Consider the following 15,362-nt stretch of genomic DNA (forward strand, 5'->3'; position numbering starts at 1 on the left):
AAAAAGAACCTTTTATCCCAACTCTCTGCCTTCTGTCAGACAGCCAATCCTCAATCCATACCAGTAGCTCACCTCGAACACCATGGGTCCTCACCTTGCTCAGCAGCCTCCCGTGTGGCACCTTATCAAAGGTCTTTTGGAAGTCTAGGTAGACCACATCCACTGGGTTTCCCCGGTCTAACCTACTTGTCACCTCTTCAAAGAACTCCAACAGGAACTAATGACCTCACATTAGTTAAAAATCACACAACACCAGGTTATAGTCTAACAGGTTTAATTGGAAATACAAGCTTTCGGAGTGCTGCTCCTTCATCAGGTAGTTATTGGGCTGGATCATAGGACATAGAATTTTTACTAAAAGATCAAAGTGTCATACAAATGATACGATGTATTGAACAAACTTAGATTGCTGTTAAGTCTTTAATAACTTAGAATGGGGATGAAGGTTTTGATTGAGTAATATGTACATTGCAGATCTTCTTTCAAGTCAGTCCCGAGACAACTTAAGGTTTTATCGGTATAAGAGAAAGGTGACATCTCAGCTCAGACAATGCATTAAAGGTCTGAGGTTAGAGTCTAACTGTATCCTAGCCTTGAGTCAGACTGGTTCTATTTCCAAAATAGGAATTTATAAAACATCACATGGACTGACGGCCTACAGATTCTGTGCTTTTTGAACAAAATAGAATGTATCTGCAAATACAAATTCACCCCATAGACTTTTATGTGTGTTGGTACAAGGGAAAAAGTGTGTGTGTGTGTGTATGCGTGCTTGATAGTATGCACGAGTGTGACAGAGTTTATGCCTTTGTGTGTGTGAGAGAAAAAAAAAGTTGATTTTATCTGTTTCTACCATATACAACTGATACAGTAAAAATGAGACAGCATTCCTCCAGTATGGAGGGTGCTACATTGACGGCACAAACTACAGAATTGTACACAGCATAAAGTGCATAGGAAGTTCAAAACATGCAAGTTACAGTACAACAGAAGAATGATGAATAATAGATATTTTTCTAGTAGCAATAGTATTAGAGAGGGTCTGTGAGAGTGTGACCATGTGTAAGAATGTATGTGTGAGATTGTATAATGTAATGGGGTCACCTGTAGTGTGATATGAACCCCAGGTCCCAATTGAGGCCACTACCATGGGTACCAAATTTGGCTATCAGCTTCTGCTTGGCCACTCTGCATAGTTCTGTATCTTGAAATCCGCCTTGAAGGACGGTCACTCGAAGATCAGAGGTTGAATGTCCCCGACTGGGAGGGACCATCCCTGTCTGGCGAGTGTTGCATGGTGTCCATTCGGCGGTTGTTGTAGCATCCGCTTGGTCTCGTCAATGTACCACGCCTCAGGGTATCCTTGTCTGCAGTGTATAAGACAGACTACATTGGCCTAGTCACATGAATACCTGCCACATATAGGGTGGGTTGTGTCCTCACATGCAATGTTAGTATCCATGTCAATACTCTGACATGTCTTCCCATAACAGGGTGATATGGTATTGTGGTCAATGTTGTCCTGGAGGCTGGGCAATTTGCTGAGAACAATGGTCTGTTAAGGTTTGGCAGTGCTTAAAGGCGAGAAATGAAGGCATGGGGAAGGTCATGGTGAGGTGCTCATCCTCATCAATAATGTGTTGCAGGCGTAATTTCTCCCCTTCCAGGAAATACTGAACGACAAAGGGACCCCTCTCAGGCGTATGTCATGTCTGTCTCCTGAGGAGGTCATTACAGTTTCTTGCAGTGGATTGTCGAAACCAGCGATCGATGAGTTGAGCATCGTATTCTGTTCTTAAGAGAGCACCTCCGCATCATACCTCACATTAAAAATCGGCTTTTTGTAATATGAACCTATCGTTCCCTTATTCTACTCTAGCTTGAAACATATAAGATAGGAGCAGGAATAGGCCATTTGATGCACATTTCTGAACCTTTAGCATCAAAGGAGTACCTTTTAATTGTCACCTTTCAAGGTTGAAAAGCACACATTTGTGCAGTTTCTCCAAATATTTCAGTCCAGTGTTGCTAGAGATGAAAGTCAAATGTTCTCTGTGAACTGGATCTTCCATAGTTTTTACCCATCCAACTTCTTTCAGTCTCCAGATATATCTCATTACTGGGCCATATTGGTTGTTCCTTTTATCTTCTTCAATGTTAACTTCTAACCACTGAACTCTGCTTCTTGATCCCGATCATCAGCAATGGTTAGTTTTCCTCTTTTAGTGATAGTGAATGGGCAAGTTAGATCCAAAATTGGTTTAATGCTAGAAAACAGAAAAAACTACCATTCTTGCAAGGATGCAAAACTATAGTTATGAGGTGACTAGAGATTCAGAGACCCTTTCTATTGGAGCAGAAATGGAAATAAGAGACCTTACCTGGAATATGGTGCAATTTTGGTCCCCTTTTGAGGAAAGATGTTTTAGTATTGGAAGCAGTTCAGAGGAGGGTCACCAGATTCATTCCAGAGATAAGGGGTTTGCCGTATGGAGAGAGATTGAACAGATTAGGCCTATACTCTATGGAAATTAGAAGAATGAGGGGAGATCAAACTGAGGTATTCAAGAAGATAAAACACGTAGACAAGATAGACATTGAATGGATGCTTCCTCTTGTGGGGCATTCTAGGACGAGAGGTCACAGACTTGGGATAAGGGGTAGCAAATTTAAAACAGAGTTGAGGAGAAACTACTTCTCCCAGAGGGTTGTGAATCTGTGGAATTCACTACCTCAAAGTGCAGTGGATGCTTGGGCAATGAGCACGTTTAATGAGGAGTTAGACAAATTTTTAATTGGTAATGGATTGCAGGGATATGGAGAGAAAGCAGGAAAAGGGGAGTATGGAGCATATCAGCCATATCGAATGGCAGAGCAGAATCGATGGGCCAAACGGCCTAATTCTACTCCTATATCTAATGAACTTATAAGTAGTTTCAAAGCTGTGAAATAACATCAGTTATTTATTTTAAAAGTCAAAAACCAAGGACATAAATGACACTTAAAAAAAGTATTTATATTTGTAAAAGTCATCGAAATGAAGATATTGTTCAAATCTATCTCTACTTTTCAGTGCATAAAACAGCACACCACATTATTGAGATATGTTTGTAAGACTCAAGCTAACAATAGACTGTCAATGTTGTGTTAAGATCTTTTGATCATGTAGCTGGTAAACATACAAGTAAAAAACTGAAATTGTGTGCTAACTCCTCAAAATGAAAGAAATTTTAAACATTACTATACTCCAGAACTTTCACTGTGGTCCACAAACCAATGATTTAAAAGGGATGGAGGGAGATGAAAGAGAGGAGAAAGATACTGGGAAAAAAAGGGGAATATTTTAGAATTAATTACAATATGGTAACTGAAGTAATCAAATTGATTAAAATTAGTTTGCAATCAGATTGAGTATTTTCTGGTTGCTCAGTGCTCAGAAATGGCTTCAGTTGGCATCACTTTCACCCGAATTAACTTGTGAGTTCAAGTTCCATGCCAGAAACCTGAGCAATAAATCTAGTTCGATGCTACTGTGCATGGAGGCAGGACTGCTGGAATTGATGTCTTTCCAGACAAAATCTCATTTTGTCTCTCAGTGGCATATAATTTTTTCTTGATGTCCTGACCAATACCTATCCTTCAATCAACTGTTTGAGAAAAAGGATTATCTGGTTAATGCTGTTTTTGGGAGTATGTAGTGCATTTGTGTAATTGGCTACATTAATTGTAATGGTACGTTACATTTTCACGTTGCAATAGTGACACAGTTTAAAAATATCTGTAATGAGCTCAAGGATATCCAAGGAACGTGAAAGGGACAAGCCTTTGTATTTGTAATCATTTGTCAAAACAATCAAAAGTACTTCATTAACTGTAACGTTTCATGCGGTTCCGAGGTTGCATATGCAAGAGTAAAAGGCAAAATATGCCTGATGCTGGAAATCTGAAACAAACCGAGAAGGACACAAACAGAAGGACACCGCTGGGACAATACATCCATCCTAGGACAAGCTAACCCGAAACTGTCTGTGTGGAGTTTGCACATATCCCCATGTCTGCATGGGTTTCCTCCCACAATCCAAAGATGTGCAGGTTAGGTGAATTGGCTATGCTAAATTGCCCATAGTGTTCAGTGATGTGTTGGTTAGTTGCATTAGTCAGGGGTAAATATAGGGGAGCGGAACGGGTCTGGGTTGGTTACTCTTCGGAGGGTTGAAGTAGACTTGTTGGGCTGATAGGCCTGGTCCCTCACTGTAGGGATTCGATGATCTATGAAGCTCGGAGAAAAAGAACCGGGAATAATATCACTCACCGTAACAGACCAAGACACATAAATAGAAAGCAGGACAGAACATTAGCACTTCACTGGAGACTCACTGATGATATTACCGAGCATGGTAACAAGACTTCCAAGAACAAACCTACTAGCTCAGCGAGCAAACTTACAACTTGACAAGCAGAGAAGCTGGAAAAATACAGCAGAGAAACACAGTTAACATTTCGAGTTTGATATGATTCTTGTTGCTAGACCAGCTAGGTTTCTCCAGCAGTCTCTGTTACATAATGCAAACCTTTCTTTTGGCAGGGGCTGCGTGCAAGGTGCTGTGCTTCTAAAGCGATGAGCACTGGTATTTTCCCATATTTTGAATAATTATCATGCATTGGTACGGATTTACGATAACACAAAGAATTGAAACACCAAATCCAAAATGTGTGGGATGTGTAATAGATTGCAAATACATTTTTTTAAACCTTTCTCTATGCATCTTATTTCTAACTTCATTTTCTTTTTGGTGGAGTGATGGATGATGTCATGATGGACTGTGAATAACTGTTGGCTAGAAATAAAATTGCCAGAAAGGATGCTAGGATGTATAGCTTGAAACAGAGAAGCATCAGTGAAATAAACATATGTACAGTTAGGAAATTGGCTTCCTTGATAATCTTTTTCTTAAAAAGATACTACTGTTTATTAAAAGCATCAACAAAGTCTACCATTTGATATGAAGAAACCACTGTATCTGAAAAGCAAGATTATTATTCATTTACACTCTGTGTATTTGCAGATAAGTAATGGTTTATCACAAGTTTGGTATAGATTTTCAACAATAACAGGCTTAATATTTTTAAAAGTGCACAGCTTGATGGTGCCAAAAACATACATGCATCATAATCAGCAAAGAAATTGTCAATTGCCTGATCGCCTGTTAAATTATAAGGAAATAAATCAGTCTTTGATAATGTAACTAATAAAGCTTTTCAACTACTGTCTTTCAATAACGGAACAGATGTCTTTACAGAGAGATACAATGGCATCAAATGTCTTCTTTTGCTTTGCTTTCAGGCTCTTTCCAACCCTTGGCATATCTTCAGAGGCATCTGAGATCAATTTTACATGAGCCAGAAATATTTGAGGTTCCTGCACTCCAAGCCACAAGTTCCACAAGTAATTGGAGAGCAGAAACAAAGTTGCTGCTGTGAAAAGACAGAACCACAAGTTAAAAATGTTATAATCACTAGTACTTAAAACTGTAAGGTACATTTTATGTGAATGCCTTCTCTAATTTTTTCTGAGTGTGTGCTATCATGTAAAAACATGGAACTGTCCCCTTTCTTCCATCAAAGGTTGTATATCCTCAAATAATGACGTTCTGTAACTGAGCGGGGAGCACGCGCAGTCTGCACCATCAACTACAATGCTGGTCATGCTTGTATCTCTAATGACCTGGTCCCTCCTTTCTTCTATTACCGCCACAACCTTACAATTCTGCACCAACCCTTCACTTCTTGTGCTATGTCCTTCACCCTACTGTTGGCATCCATGCCTCAAGATTCCAGGACATGACCTCTGGATTTCCCTAAACCCCTCCATCATTCTAATGTCAATATGTCCCTTAAAGTTTTTCACGGTGACCCAGTTTTTGGTTACTTGAAGGGCTGTCTTCTCCTTTAATTTAATGTCAATGGCATTTCTGATTTTGTTCTTGTGAAGGTATTTGCCATTTTACTACATTGATGCACTATTTAAATATTTGTCATGTCACTATAAAAGTCACTTAGAAGATGCATGATTTATTTCCCTCTCTACCACAACTAGTCGTTCAGTGTAATATACTGAAGATCAGGAATTTACTCTCTGATGTTATACATTAGTAATCCAATGCTGAAAGCTCAACCACACATCCGCTTTATTTTGAAACTGATAAAACTCAAACTGTTATTTAAGTTCATATTCAATTTACTACTTCTATCAACCAGTGCTCAGCTTGTGTGTTCCACCAGAACCACTAAGCTTCAAACCTCATTATAGCCATAGTTCAAACATAGAAAAAAATGCAAAGTTTTAGGAGACATTGACTGTCCTTGATTTCAAGCTAATATTTGACTGAGTGTGGCATCAAGGAGCCCTAGCAAAATAGGAGCCTTAACAAAACTGAAAGTCAACATGTTTGAGGGAAAAACCCTTAATTATAATTATTTCTCCGAGGAGTAACTGTTCTGAAGGACAGCCATGAAATAATGAAGGCATCTAAAAAATTCTGTACGTTAATCACGTGTGACTTTAATGTTCATGTAGAGTAGGAAAATCAAATTGGCAAAGCTAGCCACGAGGGAGAATTCATATGGTGCATTTTTCAGGACCAAGAGGATGTGGATCCAACCAGGGATTGGGCCATTGTGGACCTGGTGATGTGTATGACACAGGTTTAACAAATAATCTCAGAGTAAAAGATCCCCCAGAGAACAGTGACCATACCGTTTAGCATTCAGTTTAAGTGGGAAACTTGAATGGGAAACAACTGTGCTAAACTTAACTGTAGATAATTACATCAGGATGACAGCTGAATTGGCTGGAGTGGACCAGGAAGGGAATGGAGTAGAAAAGATGATTGAGGAATGATGGCAGATGCTTAAGAAAATAGCTAATGACTCACAGCAAAGATATATCTCAGTGAGGAATAGGGACTCCAGGAAGGGAATAAATTGACCATGGCTATCCAGGGAAGTTAAGAATAATAGCATATTGAAAGATAAGGCATACAATGTGTCAAAGATTAATGGTAATTCAGAAGATTGGTAAAGTTTCAAAAGACAACAAAAAGGCACACAGAGGGTGGTACGTGTATGGAATGAGCTGCCAGAGGAAGTAGTGGAGGCTGGTACAATTGCAACAGTTGAGAGGCATTTGGATGGGTGTATGAATACAAAGGGCTTGGAGGGATATGGGCCGGGTGCTGGCAGGTGGAACTAGATTGGGTTGGGATAGCTGGTCGGCATGGATGGGTTGGATCGAAGGGTCTGTTTCCATGCTGTACATCTCTATGACTCTATAAACTATGCGAGCAAACAAGACAATTAATATAAAAGTGGAGAGCAGGAGATTCTTTAAATGTTTAACAACAAAAAGAGAGGCCAAGTGTACATAAATCCCTGAAAAAAAAGGCTATGAAATAATTATGGGGAATAGCAGAGGTGTAAAATCAATACTTTGCATTCGTCTTCACAGTATAGGATATGAACAGCACTTCAAAAATACTAATTAATCAAGGTCTTGGGGTGGGATGGGGTGGGAAAGAGAGAGAGAGAGAGAGACCCATAATTAAAAAGGGAAGGAGACAGGACACTGGTATGTGTAGGCCATTTAGCTTAATGTCTGTCATTGGGAAAATGAGTCTTTTTTAAAGGGTATAAAGGATTTTAGTGGCTCAGTGGTTAGCACTGCTGCCTCACAACACCATAGACCCGTGTTTGATTCTAGCCTCGGGCGACTGTCTGTGTGGAGCGTGCACATTCGCCCTGTGTGGGTTTCCTTCGCGTGCTCCAGTTTCCACCCACAGTCCGAAGATGTGCAGGTTAGGTGAATTGGCCATGCTAAATTGCCCATGCTAAATTGCCCATAGTGTTCAGGGATGTGTAGATTCGGTACATTAGTCAGGGATAAATATAGTGGAATGGGTCTGGGTGGATTACTGTTTGAGGGTCAGTGTCGACTTGATGGGTCAAAGGGCCTGCTTCCACACTGTAGGGGGGGTTATGAAGAGATGGGAAATGTTCTATAACAATACAACATTTAGAAATACGTAATATGATCAAGCAGAGTCAGCATGGCTTCATAAAGGGAAGTCAGGATAGAGAATTGATTAACACAACAGAAGATACAGAGTTGGGACATTTTCAGGACGGCAAGCAGTCACCAGCGGAGTGCTACCAGTATCAGTGTGGGGGCCACAATTATTGACAATATGTTATTAATTCTTTGGAATGCAGATATTAACTAAAATAGCTAAATTGACAGATGACACCAAAACAGGTGCGGAGGCAAGTGGTGAGTGTAACAAAAAGAATCTGCAGAGGGATATAGACAGAGTTTGTGAGAAGATTTGTAGCTCGGGTGCTCGTTGCTAAGGTTCTGTTCGCCGAGCTGGAAGTTTTTGTTGCAAACGTTTCGTCCCCTGTCTAGGTGACATCCTCAATGCTTGGGAGCCTCCTGTGAAGCGCTTCTGTGGTGTTTCCTTCGGCATTTATAGTGGCCTGTCCCTGCCGCTTCCGGTTGTCAGTTTCAGCTGTCCGCTGTAGTGGCCGGTATATTGGGTCCAGGTCGATGTGTTTGTGGATGAGTGTCATGCTTCTAGGAATTCCCTGGCTGTTCTTTGTTTGGCTTGCCCTATAATGGTAGTGTTGTCCCAGTCGAATTCATGTTGCTTATTGTCTGCGTGTGTGGCTACTAGGGATAGCTGGTCGTGTCTTCCAGCTCGGCGAACAGAACCACAGCAACAAGCAGCTGAGCTACAAATCTTCTCACAAACTTTGAACACCTACGGGCGAGAGACGCTAAGACAAGCCAGGAAATGGGGATCCTGCGCTACCCGCCTAAGCGCCACATACGAACAACTCCGGTTCCTGCATGAATGCCGAAAGAATCGAATCCTTCCACCATGTGTCAGATACAGACCGCCAGTCAACAACCCACAAACCAGAGACACAGCCAGACAGAACGGACTCAGGATGATCCAGGTAATGATTACAGACGCGCACAACCGACTTCACAGATACAGACAAGAAATTGCGCGCCAAAAGTCGTTAATTTCAAAAACCGCGAATCAGAAATTGACCCGGACCATAGAACAGGCTGTCACATAGGACAGAACAGGACCACACACCGCAAAAAAACGGCACTAAAAGAAAAAATGGCCAAACTAACACACAACAAAGAGGACACCACAACACATACCTGGGTTAAAAACCTCTCCCACAGACACGGAAAGAACAATCCTGGCCAAGGGACTCAACTACAACCACAGGGACGCCAAGACAGCAGACTTCCTAGCAGCACTAGAGTGCACACTCAGGAACAATGGACTGACAGAAGAGACACAACAAACAGTGAGACAAAGTATCGTACCCCTGATAACAAGGAAAAGACAAACACATAACCTCAACACCAAGGAAAGGGAAGCACTAAAATCACTAAGAAACGATAAGAACATAATCATACTACCAGCAGACAAAGGCAGAATGACGGTCTTCCTGGACAAAGCAGAGTACATCCAAAAAGCACAACAACTCCTTGCAGATACCAACACCTACCAAAAGAGGGAGTTTGACCCCACCCCACAGCTCACCAATAGGATAAACAACACACTGAGGAACCTACAAAAAAACGGACAGATAACCAGCTCTGACCTACAAAGAATGAAACCTGAAAGCAACAACACCCCCAGATTCTATGGACTACCTAAAGTGCACAAACCAGACATCCCACTCAGACCCATAGTATCACTACCAGGGACACCATCACACAAACTGGCTAAAGAACTACAGCAGAAACTGAAACACCTGATCAGCGGATCCAGACACTCTATACAATCAACACAGGAATTCTTGGACATCATCAGAAATATACACAAAGACAATGAAGAAACCATGGTCTCATTCGACGTAACGACACTGTTCATCTCTATTGACAAAGCCCTAGCCAGAGAAACAATAGCCAACCTGCTGAACAGACATAACAGACAACAGGACATTGAACCCATCAACAAAGACGGCATACCTACTGGACTTGTGCCTCACAACACACTTCACATTCAACAACCAGATATACGAACAAATCAACGGAACACCCATGGGCTCACCGATCTCGGGACTCATAGCAGAAGCAGCAATGCAAAGGTTAGAACAAACAGTCTTACCACAAATTCAACCCAAACTCTGGGTCAGATACGTTGATGACATTTTTGTAATCATTAAAAACACGGAAATAGAGAAAACGCACCAGATCATCAACTCCACACTCACAGGAATCCGATTCACGAGAGAGGAAGAAAAGGACAACCAACTCCCATTCCTGGACATGATGGTACAGAGAACACCGAACGGAGAATTCACCACAAAGGTATACAGGAAAGCCACACACATAGACCAAGTCCTGAACTATGAAAGCAACCACCCCAATACACACAAACGAAGTTGCATCAAGACACTATTCAAAAGGGCCACAACACACTGCAGCACACCAGAACTGCAAAAAGAGGAAGAGGAACACCTATACAAGGTATTCGCCAAAAACGGATATCCTCGCAATTTCATCAACAGATGCCTAAGGGAAAGACAACGGAACGAGGACATGCCGCAACCCAAAGGACTAGCCACACTACCATACATCAAGAACATCTCTGAACTGACAGCCAGACTACTGCGACCACTAGGACTTATAACAGCACACAAACCAACAGCCACACTCAGACAACAACTCACCAGAACAAAGAACCCGATACCCAGCATGAGCAAAACTAATGTAGTGTACAAAATCCCATGCAAGGACTGCACAAAACACTATTTAGGACAAACAGGAAGACAGCTAACGACCCGCATCCACGAACATCAACTAGCCACGAAACGACGTGACCAGCTATCCCTAGTAGCCACACACGCAGACGACAAGCAACATGAATTCGACTGGGACAACACTACCATTATAGGGCAAACAGCAATGTTTTGGGACCATTGCTGTTTGTCATTTTTATAAATGACCTGGAGGAGGGGTTAGAAAGTTGGGTGAGCAAGTTTGCGGATGATACGAAAGTCGGAGGAGTTGTAGACAGTGAGGAAGGATGTGGCAGGTTACAGCGGGATATAGATAAGCTGCAGAACTGGGCAGAAAGGTGGCAAATGGAGTTCAATGTAGCTAAGTGTGAGGTGATTCACTTTGGTAAGAGTAATAAAAAGATGGGGTACTGGGCTAACGGTCGGATACTTGGTAGTGTGGATGAGCAGAGGGATCTTGGTGTCCATGTACACAAATCTTTGAAAGTTGCCACCCAGGTAAATAGTGCGGTGAAGAAGGCATATGGCGTACTGGCTTTTATTGGTAGAGGAATTGAGTTCCGGAGTACTGAGGTCATGCTGCAGTTGTATAAGACTCTGGTGCGGCCACATCTGGAGTATTGTGTGCAGTTTTGGTCACCATACTATAGGAAGGATGTGGAGGCACTGGAACGGGTGCAGAGGAGGTTTACCAGGATGTTGCCTGGTATGGTAGAAAGATCGTATGAGGAAAGGCTGAGGCACTTGGGGTTGTTTTCATTGGAGAAAAGAAGGTTTAGGGGTGACTTGATAGAGGTGTATAAGATGATTCGGGGTTTAGATAGGGTCGACAGTGAGAATCTTTTTCCTCATATGGAGTCAGCTATTACAAGGGGGCATAGCTTTAAATTAAGGGGGGGGGTAGGTATAGGACAGATGTTAGGGGTAGGTTCTTTACTCAGCGAGTCGTGAGTTCATGGAATGCCCTGCCAGTAGCAGTGGTGGACTCTCCCTCATTATGGGCATTTAAGCGGGCATTGGATAGGCATATGGAGGATAGTGGGCTAGTGTAGGTTAGGTGGGCTTGGATCGGCGCAACATCGAGGGCCGAAGGGCCTGTACTGCGCTGTATTCTTCTATGTTCTATGTTCTAAGCCAAACAAAGAACAGCCAGGGAATTCCTAGAAGCATGGCACTCATCCACAAACTCCATCAACAAACACATCGACCTGGACCCAATATACCGGCCACTAGAGCGGACAGCTGAAACTGACAACCGGAAGCGGCAGGGACAGGCCACTATAAATGCCGGAGGAAACACCACAGAAGCGCTTCACAGGAGGCTCCCAAGCACTGAGGATGTCACCTAGACAGGGGATGAAACGTTTGCAACAAAAACTTCCAGCTCGGCGAACAGGATATAGACAGGTTAAGTGAGTGCATCAAAATATGGCAATGGCATATACCATAGGGTATATGTGAAGTTATGCACTTTTGAATGAAGTATAGAAGAGCTAATATTATTTACGTGGAGAAAGATGGTAGAGGCCTGCAGCACAAAGAGATTTGGGAATTCTCGTTTGTGAATCACAAAAAAATTAGCATCCAAGTTCAACAGGTAATAGTGAAGGCAAATGTACAGTGAGCCTTTATTTCAAGGGGAAATGGAGTGTAAAAATAAAATAAAATTAAAAAATAAAAATTGCTAAAACTATAGAAAATATTAGCCGGAACCATATTTGGATTACTGTGAAAAGCTTTACTCGAAATAAATATAAACTGGCATTGGATGCAGTTCAGAGAAGACCCACTGGGTTGATTCTAGGTATGGAGCGATTTTCTTTTGTGAAGCATTTCAGAAGGTTGGATTTGTACACATTGGGAGTTTAAAAGAATTAAAGATCTTATTGAAACATATAATATTATCTGGGGTTTTGACTGGGTAGGTGCAGGGAGGTGCTCTCCCTTGTCAGAGAGTATAAGACTAGAGGGCATAATCTCAAAGTAAGACAAAGGAAAATTTTACTCTGTGAGGGTAATCAACAGGTGAAATTCTTTACCACCAAAGGCTGAAATGTTACATACATTAAATGCGGAGATAGATTTATAATCAGGAAGGGAATCGAGGGTTACGGGGATAAAGGCAGGGAAGTGGAGTTGAGGATTGTCACATCAACCATAATCTCATCAATGGTAGACTAGTTTTTTTATTCACTTGTGGGATGTGGGTTGGCTGGCTGGACAGCATTTATTGTCCATCCTTAGTTGTCCTTGACAAGCTGGTGGTGAACTGTCTTCTTGAATTGCTGCAGTCCACATGCTGTATGTTGACTTACAATGCTGTTAGGGAAGGAATTTCAGGATTTTAACCCAGCAACAATGAAGGAACGCCGATATATTTCCAAATCAGGATGGTGAATGGCTTGGAGAGGATTGTGCAGATGGCAGTGATCCCATATGTCTGCAGCCATTGTGCTTCTAGATGGTAGTGGTTGTGGATTTGGAAGGGGCTAACTAAGGACCTTTGGTGAATTTCTGCAGTGCATCCTGCAGACAATAGACATTGCTGCTATTGACTGTCAGTGACGAAGGGAGTAGATGCTTGTGGATATGGTGTCAATCAAGTGGGATGCTTTGTCCTGTATGGTGTCAAGCTTTTTGAGTGTTATTGGAGCTGCACCCATCCAGGCAAGTGGGGGGTATTCCATCACACTCCTGATGTGTGCGTAGTACTACATGGATTGCAGCATTCAAGATGGTAGCTCATCATTACCTTCTCAAGGGAAATCAGGGATGAGCAATAAATGCTGGCCTTGGCAATAACGGTCATTAATGGTCAATAATACACCAAGAACAAATAAAAATAAGTTCCCTTTATATAAAAAAAACTCCACTTAGAGTCATAGAGATGTACAGCATGGAAACAGACCCTTCGGTCCAACCCGTCCATGCCGACCAGATATCCCAACCCAATCTAGTCCCACCTGCCAGCACCCGGCCCATATCCTTCCAAACTCTTCCTATTCATGTATCCATCCAAATGCCTCTTAAATGTTGCAATTGTACCAGCCTCCACCACATCCTCTGGCAGCTCATTCCATACAAGTACCACCCTCTGCGTGAAAATCTTGCCCCTTAGGTCTCTTTTATATCTTTCCCCTCTCACCCTAAACCTATACCCTCTAGTTCTGGACTCCCCGACCTCAGGGAAAAGACTTTGCCTATTTATCCTATACATGCCCCTCATAATTTTGTAAACCTCTAAAAGGTCACCCCTCAGCCTCTAACGCTCCAGGGAAAACAGCCCCAGCCTGTTCAGCCTCTCCCTATAGCTCAGATCCTCCAACCCTGGCAACATCCTTGTAAATCTTTTCTGAACCCTTTCCGATAGGAAGGAGACCAGAATTGCACGCAATATTCCAACAGTGGCCTAACCAATGTCTTGTACAGCTGCAACATGACCTCCCAACTCCTGTACTCAATACTCTGACCAATAAAGAAAAGCATACCAAATGCCTTCTTCACACCCCTATCTACCTGCGACTCCACTTTCAAGGAGCTATGAACCTGCACTCCAAGGTCTCTGTTCAGCAACACTCCCTAGGACCTTATCATTAAGTGTATAAGTCCTGTTAAGATTTGCTTTCCCAAAATGCAGCACCTCGCATTTATCTGAATTAAACTTCATCTGCCACTTCTCAGCCCATTGGCCCATCTGGTTCAGATCCTGTTGTAACCTGAGGTAACCCTCTTCGCTGTCCATTACACCTCCAATTTTGGTGTAATCTGCAAACTTACTAATTGTACCTCTTATGCTCGCATCCAAATCATTTATGTAAATGACAAAAAGTAGAGGCCCCAGCACCGATCCTTGTGGTCACAGGCCTCCAGTCTGAAAAACAACCCTCCATCACCACCTTCTGTCTGCTACTTTTGAGCCAGTTCTGATTTCCAAATGGCTAGTTCTCCCTGTATTCCATGAGATCTAACCTTGCTAATGAGTCTCCCATGGGGAACGCCTTACTGAAGTCCATATAGAGCACATCTGCTGCTCTGCCCTCATCAATCTTCTTTGTTACTTCTTCAAAAAACTCAATCAATTTTGTGAGACATGATTTCCCACGCACAAAGCCATGTTGACTATCCTGAATTAAAAAGAAATTTAAAAATCTGACGAACAAGATAGTAAAATGATAGTCAAACTTACTTCAGACGAAACAGCAATACCAAATTAATGAAGGACATTAAATGCTCTCTATAATTCTGACCTTACAATTTGCAAGAATTGTGGCTTTTAATGGGAATCACGCTGAAGTGAAAGTGATTAATTGAGGATGCATGCCAGCTCAAGGCACACAGACGAGAGGGAACGAGTGAATTCCAAAATAGAAGCGATAATTAGCCACAGTTTAGGATGGTATGGAAACATGTCTAAGGCATACAGCAATCAATGCTCATGTAACTTAATGCTCATGTTTATTCAATTAAATTATTTAATTTCCTCTGTTAGGCTGACATGCAAATTTCTTTTGCAAACTATTTTAATACAGTTATTA

General features: G+C 42.0%; 1 protein-coding gene across 2 annotated transcripts in view; it reads right to left on the minus strand.

Annotated features, from left to right (window-relative positions):
• Positions 1 to 272: 272 nt before the first annotated feature.
• Positions 273 to 15,362, minus strand: part of urb1 (URB1 ribosome biogenesis homolog) — a 127,334-nt gene continuing 112,244 nt past the window's right edge. The window contains exon 39 of one of the 2 annotated variants that reach the window (XM_043701201.2): positions 273 to 5,472. In XM_043701201.2, the coding sequence (XP_043557136.2) occupies positions 5,264 to 5,472 (209 nt within the window). In that variant the 3' untranslated portion in view covers positions 273 to 5,263. Of the gene's footprint in view, positions 5,476 to 15,362 lie in introns of both variants that reach the window. The other variant, XM_043701199.2, reaches the window with a different exon arrangement.

Source organism: Chiloscyllium plagiosum, unplaced genomic scaffold (assembly GCF_037043375.1).
Source record: "Chiloscyllium plagiosum isolate Xiang-an unplaced genomic scaffold, Cpla_swu_hap1 HiC_scaffold_12, whole genome shotgun sequence".
NCBI classification, from domain to species: Eukaryota; Metazoa; Chordata; class Chondrichthyes; order Orectolobiformes; family Hemiscylliidae; genus Chiloscyllium; species Chiloscyllium plagiosum.